At 30.7% G+C, this 23837-nt stretch overlaps 2 protein-coding genes across 2 annotated transcripts in view; both read left to right on the top strand.

Moving 5' to 3' along the window:
* LOC144837083 (uncharacterized) overlaps positions 1-20931 on the top strand; it is a 132484-nt gene extending 111553 nt beyond the window's left edge. The window contains exons 15-29 of the mRNA XM_078692072.1: positions 7887-7931; positions 8229-8291; positions 9407-9472; positions 10413-10475; positions 11158-11223; positions 12178-12240; positions 12923-12988; positions 13943-14005; positions 14688-14753; positions 15708-15770; positions 16459-16524; positions 17479-17541; positions 18230-18295; positions 19250-19312; positions 20909-20931. Of these exons, the coding sequence (XP_078548198.1) occupies positions 7887-7931; positions 8229-8291; positions 9407-9472; positions 10413-10475; positions 11158-11223; positions 12178-12240; positions 12923-12988; positions 13943-14005; positions 14688-14753; positions 15708-15770; positions 16459-16524; positions 17479-17541; positions 18230-18295; positions 19250-19312; positions 20909-20931 (905 nt within the window). The remainder of the gene's footprint in view (positions 1-7886; positions 7932-8228; positions 8292-9406; positions 9473-10412; positions 10476-11157; positions 11224-12177; positions 12241-12922; positions 12989-13942; positions 14006-14687; positions 14754-15707; positions 15771-16458; positions 16525-17478; positions 17542-18229; positions 18296-19249; positions 19313-20908) is intronic.
* LOC144837081 (uncharacterized) lies at positions 20579-23058 on the top strand. Its single transcript, XM_078692070.1, has 4 exons — positions 20579-20615; positions 20909-20927; positions 21788-21825; positions 22531-23058. Exons 1-4 carry the CDS (start codon positions 20579-20581, stop codon positions 22737-22739), a joined length of 303 nt encoding a protein of 100 aa, XP_078548196.1. The 3' UTR covers positions 22740-23058.
* The last annotated feature ends 779 nt before the right edge of the window (positions 23059-23837 follow it).

The raw sequence follows: 23837 nt of genomic DNA, 5'->3' as shown, positions 1-23837 counted from the left end.
TTCATTATTTGTTTTATAACACACCTATTTTTTATTAAATTTATCCATCGTAAATCAGTGACGAATGTTAGGCCCAGGAAGCTAGGTCATTTAAAAAGGCGGTGATCCAACTTTGGACACGGAGTAGAACCGTAAACAGCGTAAACAAATTACATCCATGTTCTCTTTTATTTTTGTAATTGAATTGTAAGTAATTTTAATATGTATACTGCCTATTTATAGATTTATTCCCAATCAAGTTTTCAGATTTACACCATAAATCTAAAAACATTGCCTGCCTCACATTACATAAAATGTCTAACTTTGTAAGCTACTGCACCATTGATGCTTTCATATTTGTTAATATGATATGTGTTAAATTCAATTAAATTCAAATCAACATTCAATTTATATCTTTAGGTTTTGTCAACAGTTGAGAAGTCATTCGAGCAATCTAAAGATGGTGGTAGAAGAGGGATTCCATTCAAGAGATGCATTCCTTGTCGGTGTAGTGATCAATTAGACAAAAAGCATTTTCAAATTCTTAAAGATTTCCAATGCAGGAAGTTTACGTGCACAGAAACTGGCAAGTCTGTTACGATGGATGTCACATGTTACAAGCGGCTGTTTGGAGGTAAGAGTCATTAAATTTATTTATTTTTATTAAGTACATTTTCATTAATACACTACTTTCTTCATGAAGGACTCTCACTCATCCCTAGAGCACAGGAAACTGAAAAACAAAGGGCTATTTCTGTTCTATAAACAATTTGTGACCTATTTCTGCAAAAAAGTGACATGTTTAAATAATTATAGAATAGAGAAAAAGGATACTGTACCTTATTTGAAAATAGACATATTTGATAATACTCTTCCAGTAGTAGTACAACATAATCATTGCTGTGATATCTTCATTCCTCTTACCAATAGTAGTACTATCAGAATCATTATTGATAATCTATACATATGCTGCTATTAGCTGTGATATCTTCATTCCTCTTACCAGTAGTAGTACTATCATAATCATTATTGATAATCTATACATTGTTACAACTTGCTGCTATTAGCTGTGATATCTTCATTCCTCTTACCAGTAGTAGTACTATCATAATCATTATTGATAATCTATACATTGTTACAACATGCTGCTATTAGCTGTGATATCTTCATTCCTCTTATACCAGTAGTAGTACTATCAGAATCATTATTGATAATCTATACATTGTTACAACATGCTGCTATTAGCTGTGATATCTTCATTCCTCTTACCAGTAGTAGTACTATCAGAATCATTATTGATAATCTATACATTGTTACAACATGCTGCTATTAGCTGTGATATCTTCATTCCTCTTACCAGTAGTAGTACTATCAGAATCATTATTGATAATCTATACATTGTTACAACATGCTGCTATTAGCTGTGATATCTTCATTCCTCTTACCAGTAGTAGTACTATCAGAATCATTATTGATAATCTATACATTGTTACAACATGCTGCTATTAGCTGTGATATCTTCATTCCTCTTACCAGTAATAGTACTATCAGAATCATTATTGAGAATCTATACATTGTTACAACATGCTGCTATTAGCTGTGATATCTTCATTCCTCTTACCAGTAATAGTACTATCAGAATCATTATTGATAATCTATACATTGTTACAACATGCTGCTATTAGCTGTGATATCTTCATTCCTCTACCAGTAGTAGTACTATCAGAATCATTATTGATAATCTATACATTGTTACAACATGCTGCTATTAGCTGTGATATCTTCATTCCTCTTACCAGTAGTAGTACTATCAGAATCATTATTGATAATCTATACATTGTTACAACATGCTGCTATTAGCTGTGATATCTTCATTCCTCTTACCAGTAGTAGTAATATCAGAATCATTATTGATAATCTATACATTGTTACAACATGCTGCTATTAGCTGTGTTATCTTCATTCCTCTTATACCAGTAGTAGTACTATCAGAATCATTATTGATGATCTATACATTGTTACAACATGCTGCTATTAGCTGTGATATCTTCATTCCTCTTACCAGTAGTAGTACTATCAGAATCATTATTGATACTCTATACATTGTTACAACATGCTGCTATTAGCTGTGATATATTCTTTCCGCTTACCAGTAGTACTAGCAATTTATAATTTATTTAATAATCTCAAGTTAAAGTTAAAATAAATGTTAATGTTGGAGGTTCAATGTTAATAGGGCAGATATTTATAAAACATATTCTTATATTTTAATAAGTAATATAATTTTATCTGTCACAAACTTGTTTGTGTATTAATAGTTTTAAGTACAGTATTACAATTTTTTTTTGTATGAAAAGACTTTAATATGTGGGTAAGGTTTGGATTATCACTATAATGCAAGAACATAGACGCAACATAAGTAATTTGACCAATGACAAGTGAAGGATTAGATAGGTCTAATATTAGCTGTGTATTGCAACCTATATCTTTGTATTTCATCCATGTGAGACTATAGTTAAACAATGTATGCAGTGGAACCCCCACTGTCAATTTTCCACCACAGACTGTACAAAGGCATTGCATTATGTACTATAAACATTTGCCTAATTCGTAATTGTACATTTTAATAATTTTTAGGCAGTAGTGATGAGGACCAAAATAAAGGCACATCATCCAGTCACGAATCTCAACCAAGAGAAGGTAAGTTACTATTAGATAAAAATTATGATACGAGAAGAGTTTCTCAACCTTACAACTTTACTTTCTTTATGGAAACACATGGTATATACCCCTAACCTGACTTTACTAGTGTTTATTTGCACTCTTCAAACCTTACAACTTTACTTCCTTTATGGAAACACATGGTATATACCCCTAACCTGACTTTACTAGTGTTTATTTGCATTCTATGCAAACCTTACAACTTTACTTTCTTTATGGAAACACATGGTATATACCCCTAACCTGACTTTACTAGTGTTTATTTGCACTCTTTAAACCTTACAACTTTACTTCCTTTATAGAAACACATGGTATATACCCCTAACCTGACTTTACTAGTGTTTATTTGCACTCTTCAAACCTTACAACTTTACTTCCTTTATGGAAACACATGGTATATACCCCTAACCTGACTTTACTAGTGTTTATTTGCATTCTATGCAAACCTTACAACTTTACTTCCTTTATAGAAACACATGGTATATACCCCTAACCTGACTTTACTAGTGTTTATTTGCACTCTTCAAACCTTACAACTTTACTTTCTTTATGGAAACACATGGTATATACCCCTAACCTGACTTTACTAGTGTTTATTTGCACTCTTTAAACCTTACAACTTTACTTTCTTTATGGAAACACATGGTATATACCCCTAACCTGACTTTACTAGTGTTTATATGCATTCTATGCAAACCTTACAACTTTACTTCCTTTATAGAAACACATGGTATATACCCCTAACCTGACTTTACTAGTGTTTATTTGCACTCTTCAAACCTTACAACTTTACTTTCTTTATGGAAACACATGGTATATACCCCTAACCTGACTTTACTAGTGTTTATTTGCACTCTTTAAACCTTACAACTTTACTTTCTTTATGGAAACACATGGTATATACCCCTAACCTGACTTTACTAGTGTTTATTTGCACTCTTTAAACCTTACAACTTTACTTTCTTTATGGAAACACATGGTATATACCCCTAACCTGACTTTACTAGTGTTTATTTGCACTCTTTAAACCTTACAACTTTACTTTCTTTATGGAAACACATGGTATATACCCCTAACCTGACTTTACTAGTGTTTATTTGCATTCTATGCAAACCTTACAACTTTACTTCCTTTATAGAAACACATGGTATATACCCCTAACCTGACTTTACTAGTGTTTATTTGCACTCTTCAAACCTTACAACTTTACTTCCTTTATAGAAACACATGGTATATACGCCTAATCTGACTTTACTAGTGTTTATTTGCATTCTATGCAAACCTTACAACTATACTTTCTTTATGGAAACACATGGTATATACCCCTAACCTGACTTTACTAGTGTTTATTTGCATTCTTCAAACCTTACAACTTTACTTCCTTTATAGAAACACATGGTATATACCCCTAACCTGACTTTACTAGTGTTTATTTGCATTCTATGCAAACCTTACAACTTTACTTCCTTTATGGAAACACATAGTATATACCCCTAACCTGACTTTACTAGTGTTTATTTGCATTCTATGCAAACCTTACAACTTTACTTCCTTTATGGAAACACATGGTATATACCCCTAACCTGACTTTACTAGTGTTTATTTGCATTCTATGCAAACCTTACAACTTTACTTCCTTTATGGAAACACATGGTATATACCCCTAACCTGACTTTACTAGTGTTTATTTGCACTCTTTAAACCTTACAACTTTACTTCTTTTATGGAAACACATGGTATATACCCCTAACCTGACTTTACTAGTGTTTATTTGCACTCTTCAAACCTTACAACTTTACTTCTTTTATGGAAACACATGGTATATACCCCTAACCTGACTTTACTAGTGTTTATTTGCACTCTGCAAATCTTACAACTTTACTTCCTTTATAGAAACACATGGTATATACCCCTAACCTGACTTTACTAGTGTTTATTTGCATTCTATGCAAACCTTACAACTTTACTTCCTTTATGGAAACACATAGTATATACCCCTAACCTGACTTTACTAGTGTTTATTTGCACTCTTTAAACCTTACAACTTTACTTTCTTTATGGAAACACATGGTATATACCCCTAACCTGACTTTACTAGTGTTTATTTGCACTCTTTAAACCTTACAACTTTACTTTCTTTATGGAAACACATGGTATATACCCCTAACCTGACTTTACTAGTGTTTATTTGCACTCTTCAAACCTTACAACTTTACTTTCTTTATGGAAACACATGGTATATACCCCTAACCTGAATTTACTAGTGTTTATTTGCATTCTATGCAAACCTTACAACTTTACTTCCTTTATAGAAACACATGGTATATACCCCTAACCTGACTTTACTAGTGTTTATTTGCACTCTTCAAACCTTACAACTTTACTTCCTTTATAGAAACACATGGTATATACCCCTAACCTGACTTTACTAGTGTTTATTTGCACTCTATGCAAACCTTACAACTTTACTTCTTTTATGGAAACACATGGTATATACCCCTACCCTGACTTTACTAGTGTTTATTTGCACTCTTCAAACCTTACAACTTTACTTCCTTTATGGAAACACATGGTATATACCCCTAACCTGACTTTACTAGTGTTTATTTGCACTCTTTAAACCTTACAACTTTACTTTCTTTATGGAAACACATGGTATATACCCCTAACCTGACTTTACTAGTGTTTATTTGCACTCTTCAAACCTTACAACTTTACTTCCTTTATGGAAACACATGGTATATACCCCTAACCTGACTTTACTAGTGTTTATTTGCACTCTTCAAACCTTACAACTTTACTTCCTTTATAGAAACACATGGTATATACCCCTAACCTGACTTTACTAGTGTTTATTTGCATTCTATGCAAACCTTACAACTTTACTTCCTTTATGGAAACACATAGTATATACCCCTAACCTGACTTTACTAGTGTTTATTTGCATTCTATGCAAACCTTACAACTTTACTTCCTTTATGGAAACACATGGTATATACCCCTAACCTGACTTTACTAGTGTTTATTTGCATTCTATGCAAACCTTACAACTTTACTTCTTTTATGGAAACACATGGTATATACCCCTAACCTGACTTTACTAGTGTTTATTTGCACTCTTCAAACCTTACAACTTTACTTCTTTTATGGAAACACATGGTATATACCCCTAACCTGACTTTACTAGTGTTTATTTGCACTCTGCAAATCTTACAACTTTACTTCCTTTATAGAAACACATGGTATATACCCCTAACCTGACTTTACTAGTGTTTATTTGCATTCTATGCAAACCTTACAACTTTACTTCCTTTATGGAAACACATAGTATATACCCCTAACCTGACTTTACTAGTGTTTATTTGCACTCTTTAAACCTTACAACTTTACTTTCTTTATGGAAACACATGGTATATACCCCTAACCTGACTTTACTAGTGTTTATTTGCACTCTTTAAACCTTACAACTTTACTTTCTTTATGGAAACACATGGTATATACCCCTAACCTGACTTTACTAGTGTTTATTTGCACTCTTCAAACCTTACAACTTTACTTTCTTTATGGAAACACATGGTATATACCCCTAACCTGAATTTACTAGTGTTTATTTGCATTCTATGCAAACCTTACAACTTTACTTCCTTTATAGAAACACATGGTATATACCCCTAACCTGACTTTACTAGTGTTTATTTGCACTCTTCAAACCTTACAACTTTACTTCCTTTATAGAAACACATGGTATATACCCCTAACCTGACTTTACTAGTGTTTATTTGCACTCTATGCAAACCTTACAACTTTACTTCTTTTATGGAAACACATGGTATATACCCCTAACCTGACTTTACTAGTGTTTATTTGCACTCTTCAAACCTTACAACTTTACTTCCTTTATGGAAACACATGGTATATACCCCTAACCTGACTTTACTAGTGTTTATTTGCATTCTATGCAAACCTTACAACTTTACTTCCTTTATGGAAACACATGGTATATACCCCTAACCTGACTTTACTAGTGTTTATTTGCACTCTTTAAACCTTACAACTTTACTTCTTTTATGGAAACACATGGTATATACCCCTAACCTGACTTTACTAGTGTTTATTTGCACTCTTCAAACCTTACAACTTTACTTCCTTTATAGAAACACATGGTATATACCCCTAACCTGACTTTACTAGTGTTTATTTGCACTCTATGCAAACCTTACAACTTTACTTCTTTTATGGAAACACATGGTATATACCCCTAACCTGACTTTACTAGTGTTTATTTGCACTCTGCAAATCTTACAACTTTACTTCCTTTATAGAAACACATGGTATATACCCCTAACCTGACTTTACTAGTGTTTATTTGCACTCTTCAAACCTTACAACTTTACTTCCTTTATAGAAACACATGGTATATACCCCTAACCTGACTTTACTAGTGTTTATTTGCACTCTTTAAACCTTACAACTTTACTTCCTTTATGGAAACACATGGTATATACCCCTAACCTGACTTTACTAGTGTTTATTTGCACTCTTCAAACCTTACAACTTTACTTCCTTTATGGAAACACATGGTATATACCCCTAACCTGACTTTACTAGTGTTTATTTGCACTCTTTAAACCTTACAACTTTACTTCCTTTATGGAAACACATGATATATACCCCTACCCTGACTTTACTAGTGTTTATTTGCACTCTATGCAAACCTTTAAACAATATAATCATATATTATAGTGATGGTGATATGATACTGACAAAGAAATTGATGTTTAAATGATGAATTTCTGGGATTATATTATTATAAAATAAAAAGAATAATACTAATTATTAACATAAGATAACAAAATAATAGGAATGGTCTTTAGTTTTACTGTTGTTTCTAAAGCTGATCATAATGTTATGCATGTAGAACATTATTTTTTTTTTAAACAAGCGAGACAAGGTAGTTAATTTTCCACAATTTATTTGAACATTTTATTTCGCTTGTTGTAGATTACTCGCATAGAAATTTTATCTTTGTACTCAACTGATTATAGTTAAACATCATATGCAGTAGATACCTCTTGTAAGTCCCTCCTCCCTCTATACTATGAATAAGCAGACACTTCTACAAAATACTTTAAGTAAGTGTCCACTTACAGAAGGTTCAACTGTAATATTTTTTATTTTATTTGCAGATGAAATTGGGCCAACGAAAAGAAAAAGAAGAAAAACAGGTCAAGGTGATTAATTGAAATTAGTATATTTAAGCTAAATAGACATTTAAAAATGTATTTATACCTATGTTTTACTTATCGTAACATAATAAACTAGTAATCAAGTATTTACCTTTGTTAATGCCAATGAATTAGTGCATTTTATTTTAGCAAAAGATGATTTATCAATGTCCTAAAGGCAACAACAGAACTCGCTGTCGACATAATTCAACAGCACAGACAAAAGGCTGTTGTAAAAAGACATTGTGTACTATAAATATTTTCCTAATTTGAAAATATACATCTTATTTTGATTATTTTTAGGCAGTAGTGATGAGGACCAAAATGAAGGCACATCATCCAGTCACCAATCTCAACCAAAAGAAGGTAAGTTACTAGATAAAGATTATGATATGAAAAGAGTTTCTCAACCTTAAAACTTTACTTCTTTTATGGAAACACATGGTATATACCTAGCATGTTTAAATAGTACATGCTTATAAAAGAGCAAATCTTTTTTAAATAGACATATCATTTTGCCTATAGGAAGTGGTGAAGAAGCCAAACAATTAGTGATGAAATCATTACTTTCTCTAAAATTATTTTAACACAAAAACATGATATTGATAATTAAGATAATATAATGAGTGCAAGTAGTTTTTAAATTAATATACTAATTATATATACAGTAAATATAAAATGATTATAGTGTTTCATTTATTTATAATCTTAAAACAATGATTATGATTTCAACAATAATTCAATAATAATTATATTATTGGCTGGGGCTATCTAACTGATTTAGGGATTGTTTTTTTTATTGATGACCATTAGAATCTCACACACAAAAACAACAGCTTCAGTGAATGCAGCTATAAATAATAAAAAACTGCATATACTTATGGCTGTGGTTGAAAGAAGCTGCTTATAATCATTGGCTGCTTTTTCATCGTTCAGTATATTTATATCTCTCACCTCGCGATCCAAACGGAAGCCACATGGGTGTGTGCTGAATATGTAATTGAAAAGTTTCGTTGTATTCAAGCGTTGAGAGCGCTACTCCATGTTGATCACACAATGTTCATTATTCACATGACCGTTTATTAAAATAATATTTTTTGCAACATCACTAAACTAGGCCCGGGCCTAAATGATGATCTGTCGGGTTGCAGAAAAATAGTTAACATGGCTGTTTTATTTTAGTGGGGGTGGGGGCTAAAGCCTGTTTAGCCACCGTCTAAATTTAAATATAAGAGAGTGATACTGATAAATGATACATGATGATGAAACTGACTGGAAATCATTCTTATGCTTTAACCAACACATTTAATCAATTCCATTCAATTCAATTCAAGAAACATTTATTGGCCAAAAATTGTATATCATAACAATGGAATATAATATATATAGTCGAGAGACTACAAAAGGCCCAATGGGCCTGTCGCTGTAGTCCCTCTTTACATTATACAAATAATAATAATACAACACTTAATCTTACACAGGTGTGCCTTCTGGTACAGATACAGCTTCTGGTGCTGTTGCAGATTCAGGAGATACCATTCTACAAGGTAAAAACATACAAAACTGGTATTATTGAAATTTAGATATTTAAATAAAATTTTAAAATAAATTATGTCATAAATTTTTTAAGAATTTCAATAACAGCATTACTATACCTAAAAATAAAGTAAAATCAAAAACTGAAATAGATTGATCAGGTTTGGAAAACTTAAATTGAGTTATTGTCATTGTTGACTTTATGGAGTCAAAGCAGGCCTTCGTTCTAAGCTGAATAACTATAAAAACGCTCTGCGGTATGATTTAGGTAAAAAGCAGAGTTAGTGAAACTTTTCTTTTATTACCTTTTTTCATTTTTAAACGTTCAAAAGGAGGAGAGGCCAAAACCAGATAATTAAACCAGACAGTTCCACACAAATCTTATTCTTCTCTATCTCAGAGTTTTTGAAATTCTTGATATATTGAGATTATAAACTTTCATGATTCCCATGGACATGGATAGTGTTGGATGCGTCTGTTAATATTTGAGGCTGATTATGATGTCAAAATGAAGGGTTTTGACAGGCAGAGATAATAAAGTCATTGACTACAGTATGAACATTGTACCACTTTTAAGTTGTGAGGATTTACATTCTGATCTCTCTACTACTTCTACTTCTAATTTGTATAATTTGGAAATTAAAGGATTATAATTAAAATCAATTCTGTACATTTTGGTGACACAAAGTTAAATTGAGATCAATTTGTACTTTAAACTTTCTCTTAATAATGTCTTCTTTACTTATATGACTCTTTCCCCACAAAAAACTAAATTTTAGTTTGTGTGTACAGTTGATTTTGTTTTATTATTTTAATGTATTATACATTCCGTTGGTGGTAGTTATTTTCCTGGTAGTTGTGTCAGTAGTTAATTGCACTAAACTTATAATAAAGAGATAATAAAGAAAATATAGAATACAGATCATATATTGAAAACTTTACTTTTCACAGATGTGCAAAGTAATTCTCCAGCCGATCCATTACTTTCATCAGTCAACCCAGCCAATCAACAAGGTAAGATCCATATTTGGCCATACAGACATTTAGTATAAATTACAAAATTTAAATACAGTGTTTAATAAAGACATGATGTAGCATAGAGAATATAATTAAGTAAATACACATTATATTAATTTGAAACTGTGAAATCATATATGTACACCATAATATATTAAACAACTTCTAAAGACTTGTTTAAGACCTTTGACAATGATAGTAAATGAATTCTCTCATGCTTAATAATATTTATTTTAATAAAGAAACTAACATAGCTTTCAACACTGCCATGTGTATTATTAAATTCTAATATTTTTTGCAACATCACTAAACTAGGCCCGGGCCTAAATGATGATCTGTCGGGTTGCAGAAAAATAGTTAACATGGCTGTTAAATTTTAGTGGGGGTGGGGGCTAAAGCCTGTTTAGCCACCGTCTAAATTTAAATATAAGAGAGTGATACTGATAAATGATACATGATGATGAAACTGACTGGAAATCATTCTTATGCTTTAACCAACACATTTAATCAATTCCATTCAATTCAATTCAAGAAACATTTATTGGCCAAAAATTGTATATCATAACAATGGAATATAATATATATAGTCGAGAGACTACAAAAGGCCCAATGGGCCTGTCGCTGTAGTCCCTCTTTACATTATACAAATAATAATAATACAACACTTAATCTTACACAGGTGTGCCTTCTGGTACAGATACAGCTTCTGGTGCTGTTGCAGATTCAGGAGATACCATTCTACAAGGTAAAAACATACAAAACTGGTATTATTGAAATTTAGATATTTAAATAAAATTTTAAAATAAATTATGTCATAAATTTTTTAAGAATTTCAATAACAGCATTACTATACCTGAAAATAAAGTAAAATCAAAAACTGAAATAGATTGATCAGGTTTGGAAAACTTAAATTGAGTTATTGTCATTGTTGACTTTATGGAGTCAAAGCAGGCCTTCGTTCTAAGCTGAATAACTATAAAAACGCTCTGCGGTATGATTTAGGTAAAAAGCAGAGTTAGTGAAACTTTTCTTTTATTACTTTTTTTCATTTTTAAACGTTCAAAAGGAGGAGAGGCCAAAACCAGATAATTAAACCAGACAGTTCCACACAAATCTTATTCTTCTCTATCTCAGAGTTTTTGAAATTCTTGATATATTGAGATTATAAACTTTCATGATTCCCATGGACATGGATAGTGTTGGATGCGTCTGTTAATATTTGAGGCTGATTATGATGTCAAAATGAAGGGTTTTGACAGGCAGAGATAATAAAGTCATTGACTACAGTATGAACATTGTACCACTTTTAAGTTGTGAGGATTTACATTCTGATCTCTCTACTACTTCTACTTCTAATTTGTATAATTTGGAAATTAAAGGATTATAATTAAAATCAATTCTGTACATTTTGGTGACACAAAATTAAATTGAGATCAATTTGTACTTTAAACTTTCTCTTAATAATGTCTTCTTTACTTATATGACTCTTTCCCCACAAAAAACTAAATTTTAGTTTGTGTGTACAGTTGATTTTGTTTTATTATTTCCAGTATGCAGTGGTTATGTATTATACATTCCGTTGGTGGTAGTTATTTTCCTGGTAGTTGTGTCAGTAGTTAATTGCACTAAACTTATAATAAAGAGATAATAAAGAAAATATAGAATACAGATCATATATTGAAAACTTTACTTTTCACAGATGTGCAAAGTAATTCTCCAGCCGATCCATTACTTTCATCAGTCAACCCAGCCAATCAACAAGGTAAGATCCATATTTGGCCATACAGACATTTAGTATAAATTACAAAATTTAAATACAGTGTTTAATAAAGACATGATGTAGCATAGAGAATATAATTAAGTAAATACACATTATATTAATTTGAAACTGTGAAATCATATATGTACACCATAATATATTAAACAACTTCTAAAGACTTGTTTAAGACCTTTGACAATGATAGTAAATGAATTCTCTCATGCTTAATAATATTTATTTTAATAAAGAAACTAACATAGCTTTCAACACTGCCATGTGTATTATTAAATTCTAATATTTTTTGCAACATCACTAAACTAGGCCCGGGCCTAAATGATGATCTGTCGGGTTGCAGAAAAATAGTTAACATGGCTGTTAAATTTTAGTGGGGGTGGGGGCTAAAGCCTGTTTAGCCACCGTCTAAATTTAAATATAAGAGAGTGATACTGATAAATGATACATGATGATGAAACTGACTGGAAATCATTCTTATGCTTTAACCAACACATTTAATCAATTCCATTCAATTCAATTCAAGAAACATTTATTGGCCAAAAATTGTATATCATAACAATGGAATATAATATATATAGTCGAGAGACTACAAAAGGCCCAATGGGCCTGTCGCTGTAGTCCCTCTTTACATTATACAAATAATAATAATACAACACTTAATCTTACACAGGTGTGCCTTCTGGTACAGATACAGCTTCTGGTGCTGTTGCAGATTCAGGAGATACCATTCTACAAGGTAAAAACATACAAAACTGGTATTATTGAAATTTAGATATTTAAATAAAATTTTAAAATAAATTATGTCATAAATTTTTTAAGAATTTCAATAACAGCATTACTATACCTGAAAATAAAGTAAAATCAAAAACTGAAATAGATTGATCAGGTTTGGAAAACTTAAATTGAGTTATTGTCATTGTTGACTTTATGGAGTCAAAGCAGGCCTTCGTTCTAAGCTGAATAACTATAAAAACGCTCTGCGGTATGATTTAGGTAAAAAGCAGAGTTAGTGAAACTTTTCTTTTATTACTTTTTTTCATTTTTAAACGTTCAAAAGGAGGAGAGGCCAAAACCAGATAATTAAACCAGACAGTTCCACACAAATCTTATTCTTCTCTATCTCAGAGTTTTTGAAATTCTTGATATATTGAGATTATAAACTTTCATGATTCCCATGGACATGGATAGTGTTGGATGCGTCTGTTAATATTTGAGGCTGATTATGATGTCAAAATGAAGGGTTTTGACAGGCAGAGATAATAAAGTCATTGACTACAGTATGAACATTGTACCACTTTTAAGTTGTGAGGATTTACATTCTGATCTCTCTACTACTTCTACTTCTAATTTGTATAATTTGGAAATTAAAGGATTATAATTAAAATCAATTCTGTACATTTTGGTGACACAAAATTAAATTGAGATCAATTTGTACTTTAAACTTTCTCTTAATAATGTCTTCTTTACTTATATGACTCTTTCCCCACAAAAAACTAAATTTTAGTTTGTGTGTACAGTTGATTTTGTTTTATTATTTCCAGTATGCAGTGGTTATGTATTATACATTCCGTTGGTGGTAGTTATTTTCCTGGTAGTTGTGTCAGTAGTTAATTGCACTAAACTTATAATAAAGAGATAATAAAGAAAATATAGAATACAGATCATATATTGAAAACTTTACTTTTCACAGATGTGCAAAGTAATTCTCCAGCCGATCCATTACTTTCATCAGTCAACCCAGCCAATCAACAAGGTAAGATCCATATTTGGCCATACAGACATTTAGTATAAATTACAAAATTTAAATACAGTGTTTAATAAAGACATGATGTAGCATAGAGAATATAATTAAGTAAATACACATTATATTAATTTGAAACTGTGAAATCATATATGTACACCATAATATATTAAACAACTTCTAAAGACTTGTTTAAGACCTTTGACAATGATAGTAAATGAATTCTCTCATGCTTAATAATATTTATTTTAATAAAGAAACTAACATAGCTTTCAACACTGCCATGTGTATTATTAAATTCTAATATTTTTTGCAACATCACTAAACTAGGCCCGGGCCTAAATGATGATCTGTCGGGTTGCAGAAAAATAGTTAACATGGCTGTTAAATTTTAGTGGGGGTGGGGGCTAAAGCCTGTTTAGCCACCGTCTAAATTTAAATATAAGAGAGTGATACTGATAAATGATACATGATGATGAAACTGACTGGAAATCATTCTTATGCTTTAACCAACACATTTAATCAATTCCATTCAATTCAATTCAAGAAACATTTATTGGCCAAAAATTGTATATCATAACAATGGAATATAATATATATAGTCGAGAGACTACAAAAGGCCCAATGGGCCTGTCGCTGTAGTCCCTCTTTACATTATACAAATAATAATAATACAACACTTAATCTTACACAGGTGTGCCTTCTGGTACAGATACAGCTTCTGGTGCTGTTGCAGATTCAGGAGATACCATTCTACAAGGTAAAAACATACAAAACTGGTATTATTGAAATTTAGATATTTAAATAAAATTTTAAAATAAATTATGTCATAAATTTTTTAAGAATTTCAATAACAGCATTACTATACCTGAAAATAAAGTAAAATCAAAAACTGAAATAGATTGATCAGGTTTGGAAAACTTAAATTGAGTTATTGTCATTGTTGACTTTATGGAGTCAAAGCAGGCCTTCGTTCTAAGCTGAATAACTATAAAAACGCTCTGCGGTATGATTTAGGTAAAAAGCAGAGTTAGTGAAACTTTTCTTTTATTACTTTTTTTCATTTTTAAACGTTCAAAAGGAGGAGAGGCCAAAACCAGATAATTAAACCAGACAGTTCCACACAAATCTTATTCTTCTCTATCTCAGAGTTTTTGAAATTCTTGATATATTGAGATTATAAACTTTCATGATTCCCATGGACATGGATAGTGTTGGATGCGTCTGTTAATATTTGAGGCTGATTATGATGTCAAAATGAAGGGTTTTGACAGGCAGAGATAATAAAGTCATTGACTACAGTATGAACATTGTACCACTTTTAAGTTGTGAGGATTTACATTCTGATCTCTCTACTACTTCTACTTCTAATTTGTATAATTTGGAAATTAAAGGATTATAATTAAAATCAATTCTGTACATTTTGGTGACACAAAGTTAAATTGAGATCAATTTGTACTTTAAACTTTCTCTTAATAATGTCTTCTTTACTTATATGACTCTTTCCCCACAAAAAACTAAATTTTAGTTTGTGTGTACAGTTGATTTTGTTTTATTATTTCCAGTATGCAGTGGTTATGTATTATACATTCCGTTGGTGGTAGTTATTTTCCTGGTAGTTGTGTCAGTAGTTAATTGCACTAAACTTATAATAAAGAGATAATAAAGAAAATATAGAATACAGATCATATATTGAAAACTTTACTTTTCACAGATGTGCAAAGTAATTCTCCAGCCGATCCATTACTTTCATCAGTCAACCCAGCCAATCAACAAGGTAAGATCCATATTTGGCCATACAGACATTTAGTATAAATTACAAAATTTAAATACAGTGTTTAATAAAGACATGATGTAGCATAGAGAATATAATTAAGTAAATACACATTATATTAATTTGAAACTGTGAAATCATATATGTACACCATAATATATTAAACAACTTCTAAAGACTTGTTTAAGACCTTTGACAATGATAGTAAATGAATTCTCTCATGCTTAATAATATTTATTTTAATAAAGAAACTAACATAGCTTTCAACACTGCCATGTGTATTATTAAATTCTAATATTTTTTGCAACATCACTAAACTAGGCCCGGGCCTAAATGATGATCTGTCGGGTTGCAGAAAAATAGTTAACATGGCTGTTAAATTTTAGTAGGGGTGGGGGTGGGGGCTAAAGCCTGTTTAGCCACCGTCTAAATTTAAATATAAGAGAGTGATACTGATAAATGATACATGATGATGAAACTGACTGGAAATCATTCTTATGCTTTAACCAGCACATTTAATCAATTCCATTCAATTCAATTCAAGAAACATTTATTGGCCAAAAATTGTATGTCATAACAATGGAATATAATATATATAGTCGAGAGACTACAAAAGGCCCAATGGGCCTGTCGCTGTAGTCCTTCTTTACATTATACAAATAATAATAATACAACACTTAATCTTACACAGGTGTGCCTTCTGGTACAGATACAGCTTCTGGTGCTGTTGCAGATTCAGGAGATACCATTCTACAAGGTAAAAACATACAAAACTGGTATTATTGAAATTTAGATATTTAAATAAAATTTTAAAATAAATTATGTCATAAATTTTTTAAGAAATTCAATAACAGCATTACTATACCTGAAAATAAAGTAAAATCAAAAACTGAAATACATTGATCAGGTTTGGAAAACTTAAATTGAGTTATTGTCATTGTTGACTTTATGGAGTCAAAGCAGGCCTTCGTTCTAAGCTGAATAACTATAAAAACGCTCTGCGGTATGATTTAGGTAAAAAGCAGAGTTAGTGAAACTTTTCTTTTATTACCTTTTTTCATTTTTAAACGTTCAAAAGGAGGAGAGGCCAAAACCAGATAATTAAACCAGACAGTTCCACACAAATCTTATTCTTCTCTATCTCAGAGTTTTTGAAATTCTTGATATATTGAGATTATAAACTTTCATGATTCCCATGGACATGGATAGTGTTGGATGCGTCTGTTAATATTTGAGGCTGATTATGATGTCAAAATGAAGGGTTTTGACAGGCAGAGATAATAAAGTCATTGACTACAGTATGAACATTGTACCACTTTTAAGTTGTGAGGATTTACATTCTGATCTCTCTACTACTTCTACTTCTAATTTGTATAATTTGGAAATTAAAGGATTATAATTAAAATCAATTCTGTACATTTTGGTGACACAAAGTTAAATTGAGATCAATTTGTACTTTAAACTTTCTCTTAATAATGTCTTCTTTACTTATATGACTCTTTCCCCACAAAAAACTAAATTTTAGTTTGTGTGTACAGTTGATTTTGTTTTATTATTTCCAGTATGCAGTGGTTATGTATTATACATTCCGTTGGTGGTAGTTATTTTCCTGGTAGTTGTGTCAGTAGTTAATTGCACTAAACTTATAATAAAGAGATAATAAAGAAAATATAGAATACAGATCATATATTGAAAACTTTACTTTTCACAGATGTGCAAAGTAATTCTCCAGCCGATCCATTACTTTCATCAGTCAACCCAGCCAATCAACAAGGTAAGATCCATATTTGGCCATACAGACATTTAGTATAAATTACAAAATTTAAATACAGTGTTTAATAAAGACATGATGTAGCATAGAGAATATAATTAAGTAAATACACATTATATTAATTTGAAACTGTGAAATCATATATGTACACCATAATATATTAAACAACTTCTAAAGACTTGTTTAAGACCTTTGACAATGATAGTAAATGAATTCTCTCATGCTTAATAATATTTATTTTAATAAAGAAACTAACATAGCTTTCAACACTGCCATGTGTATTATTAAATTCTAATATTTTTTGCAACATCACTAAACTAGGCCCGGGCCTAAATGATGATCTGTCGGGTTGCAGAAAAATAGTTAACATGGCTGTTAAATTTTAGTAGGGGTGGGGGTGGGGGCTAAAGCCTGTTTAGCCACCGTCTAAATTTAAATATAAGAGAGTGATACTGATAAATGATACATGATGATGAAACTGACTGGAAATCATTCTTATGCTTTAACCAGCACATTTAATCAATTCCATTCAATTCAATTCAAGAAACATTTATTGGCCAAAAATTGTATGTCATAACAATGGAATATAATATATATAGTCGAGAGACTACAAAAGGCCCAATGGGCCTGTCGCTGTAGTCCCTCTTTACATTATACAAATAATAATAATACAACACTTAATCTTACACAGGTGTGCCTTCTGGTACAGATACAGCTTCTGGTGCTGTTGCAGATTCAGGAGATACCATTCTACAAGGTAAAAACATACAAAACTGGTATTATTGAAATTTAGATATTTAAATAAAATTTTAAAATAAATTATGTCATAAATTTTTTAAGAAATTCAATAACAGCATTACTATACCTGAAAATAAAGTAAAATCAAAAACTGAAATACATTGATCAGGTTTGGAAAACTTAAATTGAGTTATTGTCATTGTTGACTTTATGGAGTCAAAGCAGGCCTTCGTTCTAAGCTGAATAACTATAAAAACGCTCTGCGGTATGATTTAGGTAAAAAGCAGAGTTAGTGAAACTTTTCTTTTATTACCTTTTTTCATTTTTAAACGTTCAAAAGGAGGAGAGGCCAAAACCAGATAATTAAACCAGACAGTTCCACACAAATCTTATTCTTCTCTATCTCAGAGTTTTTGAAATTCTTGATATATTGAGATTATAAACTTTCATGATTCCCATGGACATGGATAGTGTTGGATGCGTCTGTTAATATTTGAGGCTGATTATGATGTCAAAATGAAGGGTTTTGACAGGCAGAGATAATAAAGTCATTGACTACAGTATGAACATTGTACCACTTTTAAGTTGTGAGGATTTACATTCTGATCTCTCTACTACTTCTACTTCTAATTTGTATAATTTGGAAATTAAAGGATTATAATTAAAATCAATTCTGTACATTTTGGTGACACAAAGTTAAATTGAGATCAATTTGTACTTTAAACTTTCTCTTAATAATGTCTTCTTTACTTATATGACTCTTTCCCCACAAAAAACTAAATTTTAGTTTGTGTGTACAGTTGATTTTGTTTTATTATTTCCAGTATGCAGTGGTTATGTATTATACATTCCGTTGGTGGTAGTTATTTTCCTGGTAGTTGTGTCAGTAGTTAATTGCACTAAACTTATAATAAAGAGATAATAAAGAAAATATAGAATACAGATCATATATTGAAAACTTTACTTTTCACAGATGTGCAAAGTAATTCTCCAGCCGATCCATTACTTTCATCAGTCAACCCAGCCAATCAACAAGGTAAGATCCATATTTGGCCATACAGACATTTAGTATAAATTACAAAATTTAAATACAGTGTTTAATAAAGACATGATGTAGCATAGAGAATATAATTAAGTAAATACACATTATATTAATTTGAAACTGTGAAATCATATATGTACACCATAATATATTAAACAACTTCTAAAGACTTGTTTAAGACCTTTGGCAATGATAGTAAATGAATTCACTCATGCTTAATAATATTTATTTAATAAAGAAACTAACATAGCTTTCAACACTGCCAATGTGTATTATTAAATTCTATCCATACTATCAGGTTTATCTGGTATCATTTCTTTGAGGACAAATTTATTGTGAGATGCTGATTATTTGCACTTGTTCAACCATGAAGCATGTGTGGTCTAATGGTTAAGATGCTTGCCCTGGTTCATTCATATCCAAGCATTTGAAAGACACAATTTTTTTTTTAATGTGGAAATATTTTCTGTTTAGTCACAAGTCAATAAAACGAAAGTTTGTACAATACCATAAACACTAAACTGTACTTGTATATTTACAATGTTAAAAAGTATACAAATAGTGAATGTTTATGAGTTGGATGGTGGAGAATATTTCATGAGTTGACAGAAGTTGCTTTATATTTAACTCTGCGATCCACCATCAAGAAATAAAAACATTCATTATTTGTTTTATATCACACATACTTCTTATGTCAACAACCGAAACATATTCCTAGTGTAAAAAGTAAAAAAGCTATACAAAAAATTGCCAGGCAGTTGAAACTGATCAACTGTAGGCTGATTCTGTGTTTTTTTCCTCACTTCTTGTATAATTAATCAAAATCATACAAATGATCTGATCTAATCTGAGTTATTTTTTGGGTCTAAATTAGTACAAAAATGTTAATTCCGATTGAGTGCCATTTAAATGTAATGTTATTGCCAAGCCAAACAATATGTGGCGCTATTCACAGTAGGCTCTGAGATTATTTTTTATTTTTCGTACACAAAAAGCTGACTATAGTTTAATAGTCTTGTTATTGAAACACCATCTGAACCACCCACAATCGTCCAATCAAATGACAAGAATATATTTATTTGTGTAACATCAAAATTTATGTAACAAATAAAGGCTACATTTGATCTAATAAAATAATGAGTATCAGTTGCACACTGTGCATAGATCAGACAAAAAGCTGTTCTCTCTCTCTTTCTCTTGTCTTTAGTTTTTTTTTTGTTATATGGATATCCATGTGTTATGCATGCTCGCATATCTAATATGGTAAAGGAAGGCACGACTAAAATGGGTGCAGAGTGTTTGTTTTGTACAAGTACTGCAGTTTTTGGCGACATAAGTTCTATTTGTCCTCCTATTTCTTCTTCCTTGAGGAGGCAGCTTGATGGATAGTATTTTTTCATGCCACAGGTTTTTTTAGAGTTCTCATATATGTCCATCAAAGTGTGTTTTAGTGATGAAGTTACTCCAGTGGATATTTAGATTAAAAACAATTTGAAAATGGACCAAACATGCATTGTCAGTGATTGAAAACAACACATTTATTTACTTTAAAAAATTTTAATTTAATTCATTTATTTATTGTCTTTTCAGGTCAACTAGACAATCCAATGTAAGTAGTTTATGGGTTATCCAACTTTATTTAACAACTCTCACATTAAGTCAGCAACACCAATTGTTATTGTTTTCGTTGCTGTTGATGGTGTCAATTGGGGTCATACTAATCTATGCCCTCTATCGCCCGGTAGGGTTTTATATAAAATGTTATCAAGTACACAGTAACATTATATTTAATGTTATTGTGATATGGAATTGTACAGTTTATACATTTTTAATGTAAATAACTGTCAAAATACGAAATGAAAAGTATAACAATATTTTAGTTGATAATAACTTGTGTCTGGAAAGAAAATATATTTAAATATATAAATAGTATAAGTTAAATTTACCATTAGAGAATGTTAATAACGTGTACTTGATATCATTTTACACCATAAAATTTGTGCCATAAAACTCTACTAGCCGTAGATTAGTATGACCAGTCAATTGACAGCAAGAGAATAATTTTTACCATGCTATTTTTTTTTTTACAGTTTTATTCTGAAAATGTTTCAAATAGTTATATTTGACCATTGATACAAAGTTATGACATACAGACATGTATAGCAAAATTAGTATTTACAATTATTATGTAAAATATTTATAGATAAGACAAACAAGAATACATTGAGGTTTTTCTTGTAACATGCTCTCATAATTTTTGTATGGAACATCATCAAATATAATACTCATCCTGTTAGCAAGAAGTCACAAAGTATGATTTGAATTTTAACATTTTGTTAATGAATGATCACTTGTTTATAAGTAATTGTATCAATTAGGTAATGTTAAACAACAAGAAACTATTTTAATATATTAATACTTTATTAAGTTTTTAAGTGTTAAAAATGTGTTTCTGTTTTTCATTTCTAGTCTGAACCAAATGAGGTCTTTTTGGAAGTTTTTAAAAGGTATTTCTTTTTTTATTATTTTTCTATTTCTTGTTCTTCTATGCCCAATTTTGAGGGGAAAAAGTCATAGGTCAAGGTCACAACTATTGTAACAAAAAACTATTTTACTGCCTAGAGACCACAGTTTTTATCTGATTCTCACCAAGCTTAGCCACAATGATCAATGACTCATCATATAATTGTGGTTAAATTTTGAAGGGTCAAGGTCAAAGATCAAAGTCCACAAAAAAAAAAAAATTAAAAAATAATAAAGGAAAAAAAAACCTCAGCGGGAATTGAACCAGCGATCTTAACTCTGAGAGGCTGGATACATAACCATTACACCAAACTCTCATCCACAACTTTGTAGTGTGCAGTTAGCCTATTTACACTTAGAACTAATAAAAAAAATTTTTTTTTTAATATATATATTTTCCAGGGATATTTTATGTAGGGGAATTTTACAGTAGGCGGAGGTTTGTACTCTCGGAGTACCCTCTAGTTATAAATTGTATTTTAGCTAATATTATATATATCCCAGTAGGATGGTCCGGTAGAGTTTTGTGGTATTAATATTGTATGTGTTTTTAAGCATCAAGGAAAATTTCATGTTCGCCTTGTTGTGTTCATGACAATAAAGATTTATCTTATCTTATCTTATTAGTTATAAATCTTGATAATCTTATAAGCTCAAGCAAAAGTATTTTTGTTCTACTTTGATTTCAGAACACCGGTGTATAGTATTCTTGTTTTGTCTACTTGCAATCACTGTAATCTTGCTGATTTGCTTTCCTGAAGTACAAGCAAGAATTGGCATAGGTGTTACTTTTGTGCTTGGTAGTGGTGTTCCATTAATCTGGTATGTGCATAAAAAAATGACTCGTGCTCAGCAGTCAGAAAACACAACGGCAGGCACACAGACAACAACAGTCTAAAACAAGAACAAAAGATGTGACATAATCAATTAACTGTATGTGCAAATACATCTTGTCATATTACAAATTTTAAATGCAAAGAAAGAACTTGTAAGAATGCTGAAGATAGATGTGGAATGATTCAGCACAGTTGATTGCAAGAACAAAAATAACAAAATGAAGGGGAAAGGTGTCGTGTCATGAAAGAAAACATTCCAAAATTGTATATATTTATAAGTACATTAGTAGTATAGCTTTTATAACTTTGTAATATGAAACACCATAAAAAGAGCAAAAAATACTATACAAAAATTACAAGGTCAATATCATGTTTAAAATACTGACATGATTACATCACAAAAGAAGACATGAATACAAATGAAACATTAAAATATTATAAACAGGATAATACTGACAGTAGTAAAGTAATTGTGAAGCTTGTCACAATGATGAATGGCTGAAGCTCTAGAGGGGTTTAATTTTGAAAGAAAAACAGCCGATTATTAATGGTGTGAATAAACTAACCCCAATTTCTTGACAAAAGAAACATGACAAATTTTCAAAAACCAGTTAAATGGCAGCCTTAAAATAACGGTTAAAAACACCTAATCAATTTTAGTGTTAGAATGTAACGGTTATTGCTCTGTACAACTTTTAGCTGCAAAAACAGTTATTTGATTGACAGCATTTTGGACACTGCTAACGATCACCCACTTGTTTAAAGGGTTATTTGGGAGTCCAAATTTAGCAGAAATGCAGTGAATATAAAATGTTTAATATATTTTAAAATAAATGATTTATTCTGCGATATGCAGCAGAAAGAGACACTAAGTTTTTACTCCCTGCTGGTACATTGATTTCAAGTTGTATATTGGACAAAGACATGCTTGCTATTTTGTCTAGGTATCATACCATGTACAGTACATATAAATCTGTACTATTATTATTGCTTATTACTAGTATTTAGTTGCGTAACAATAGAAGCCCCTACAATTTGTTCTTCATAGTCTGTATATCAACTATAACATGTAAATTAATGTCAGGTATCGAAAGTTTGTCATTTGTTGTGTCGGTTGGTGGCGTTGGAATGTAGACCTAATTTACATTCTATGAGTCACT

The sequence above is a fragment of the Antedon bifida genome, chromosome 3 (assembly GCF_963402885.1).
Source record: "Antedon bifida chromosome 3, ecAntBifi1.1, whole genome shotgun sequence".
In the NCBI taxonomy this organism is placed as follows: Eukaryota; Metazoa; Echinodermata; class Crinoidea; order Comatulida; family Antedonidae; genus Antedon; species Antedon bifida.
The sequence above is the reverse complement of the archived record's forward strand: the minus strand, read 5'-3'. Positions and strand labels throughout refer to the sequence as shown.

Bases quoted from the DNA above. Each gene is read 5' to 3' on its own strand.
- LOC144837081 (XM_078692070.1), top strand. From the start codon at position 20,579: ATGGTAAAGGAAGGCACGACTAAAATGGGTGCAGAGT. The intron at 21,826-22,530 runs GTATTTCTTTTT...CTTTGATTTCAG, and splicing joins TTTTTGGAAGTTTTTAAAAG to AACACCGGTGTATAGTATTC.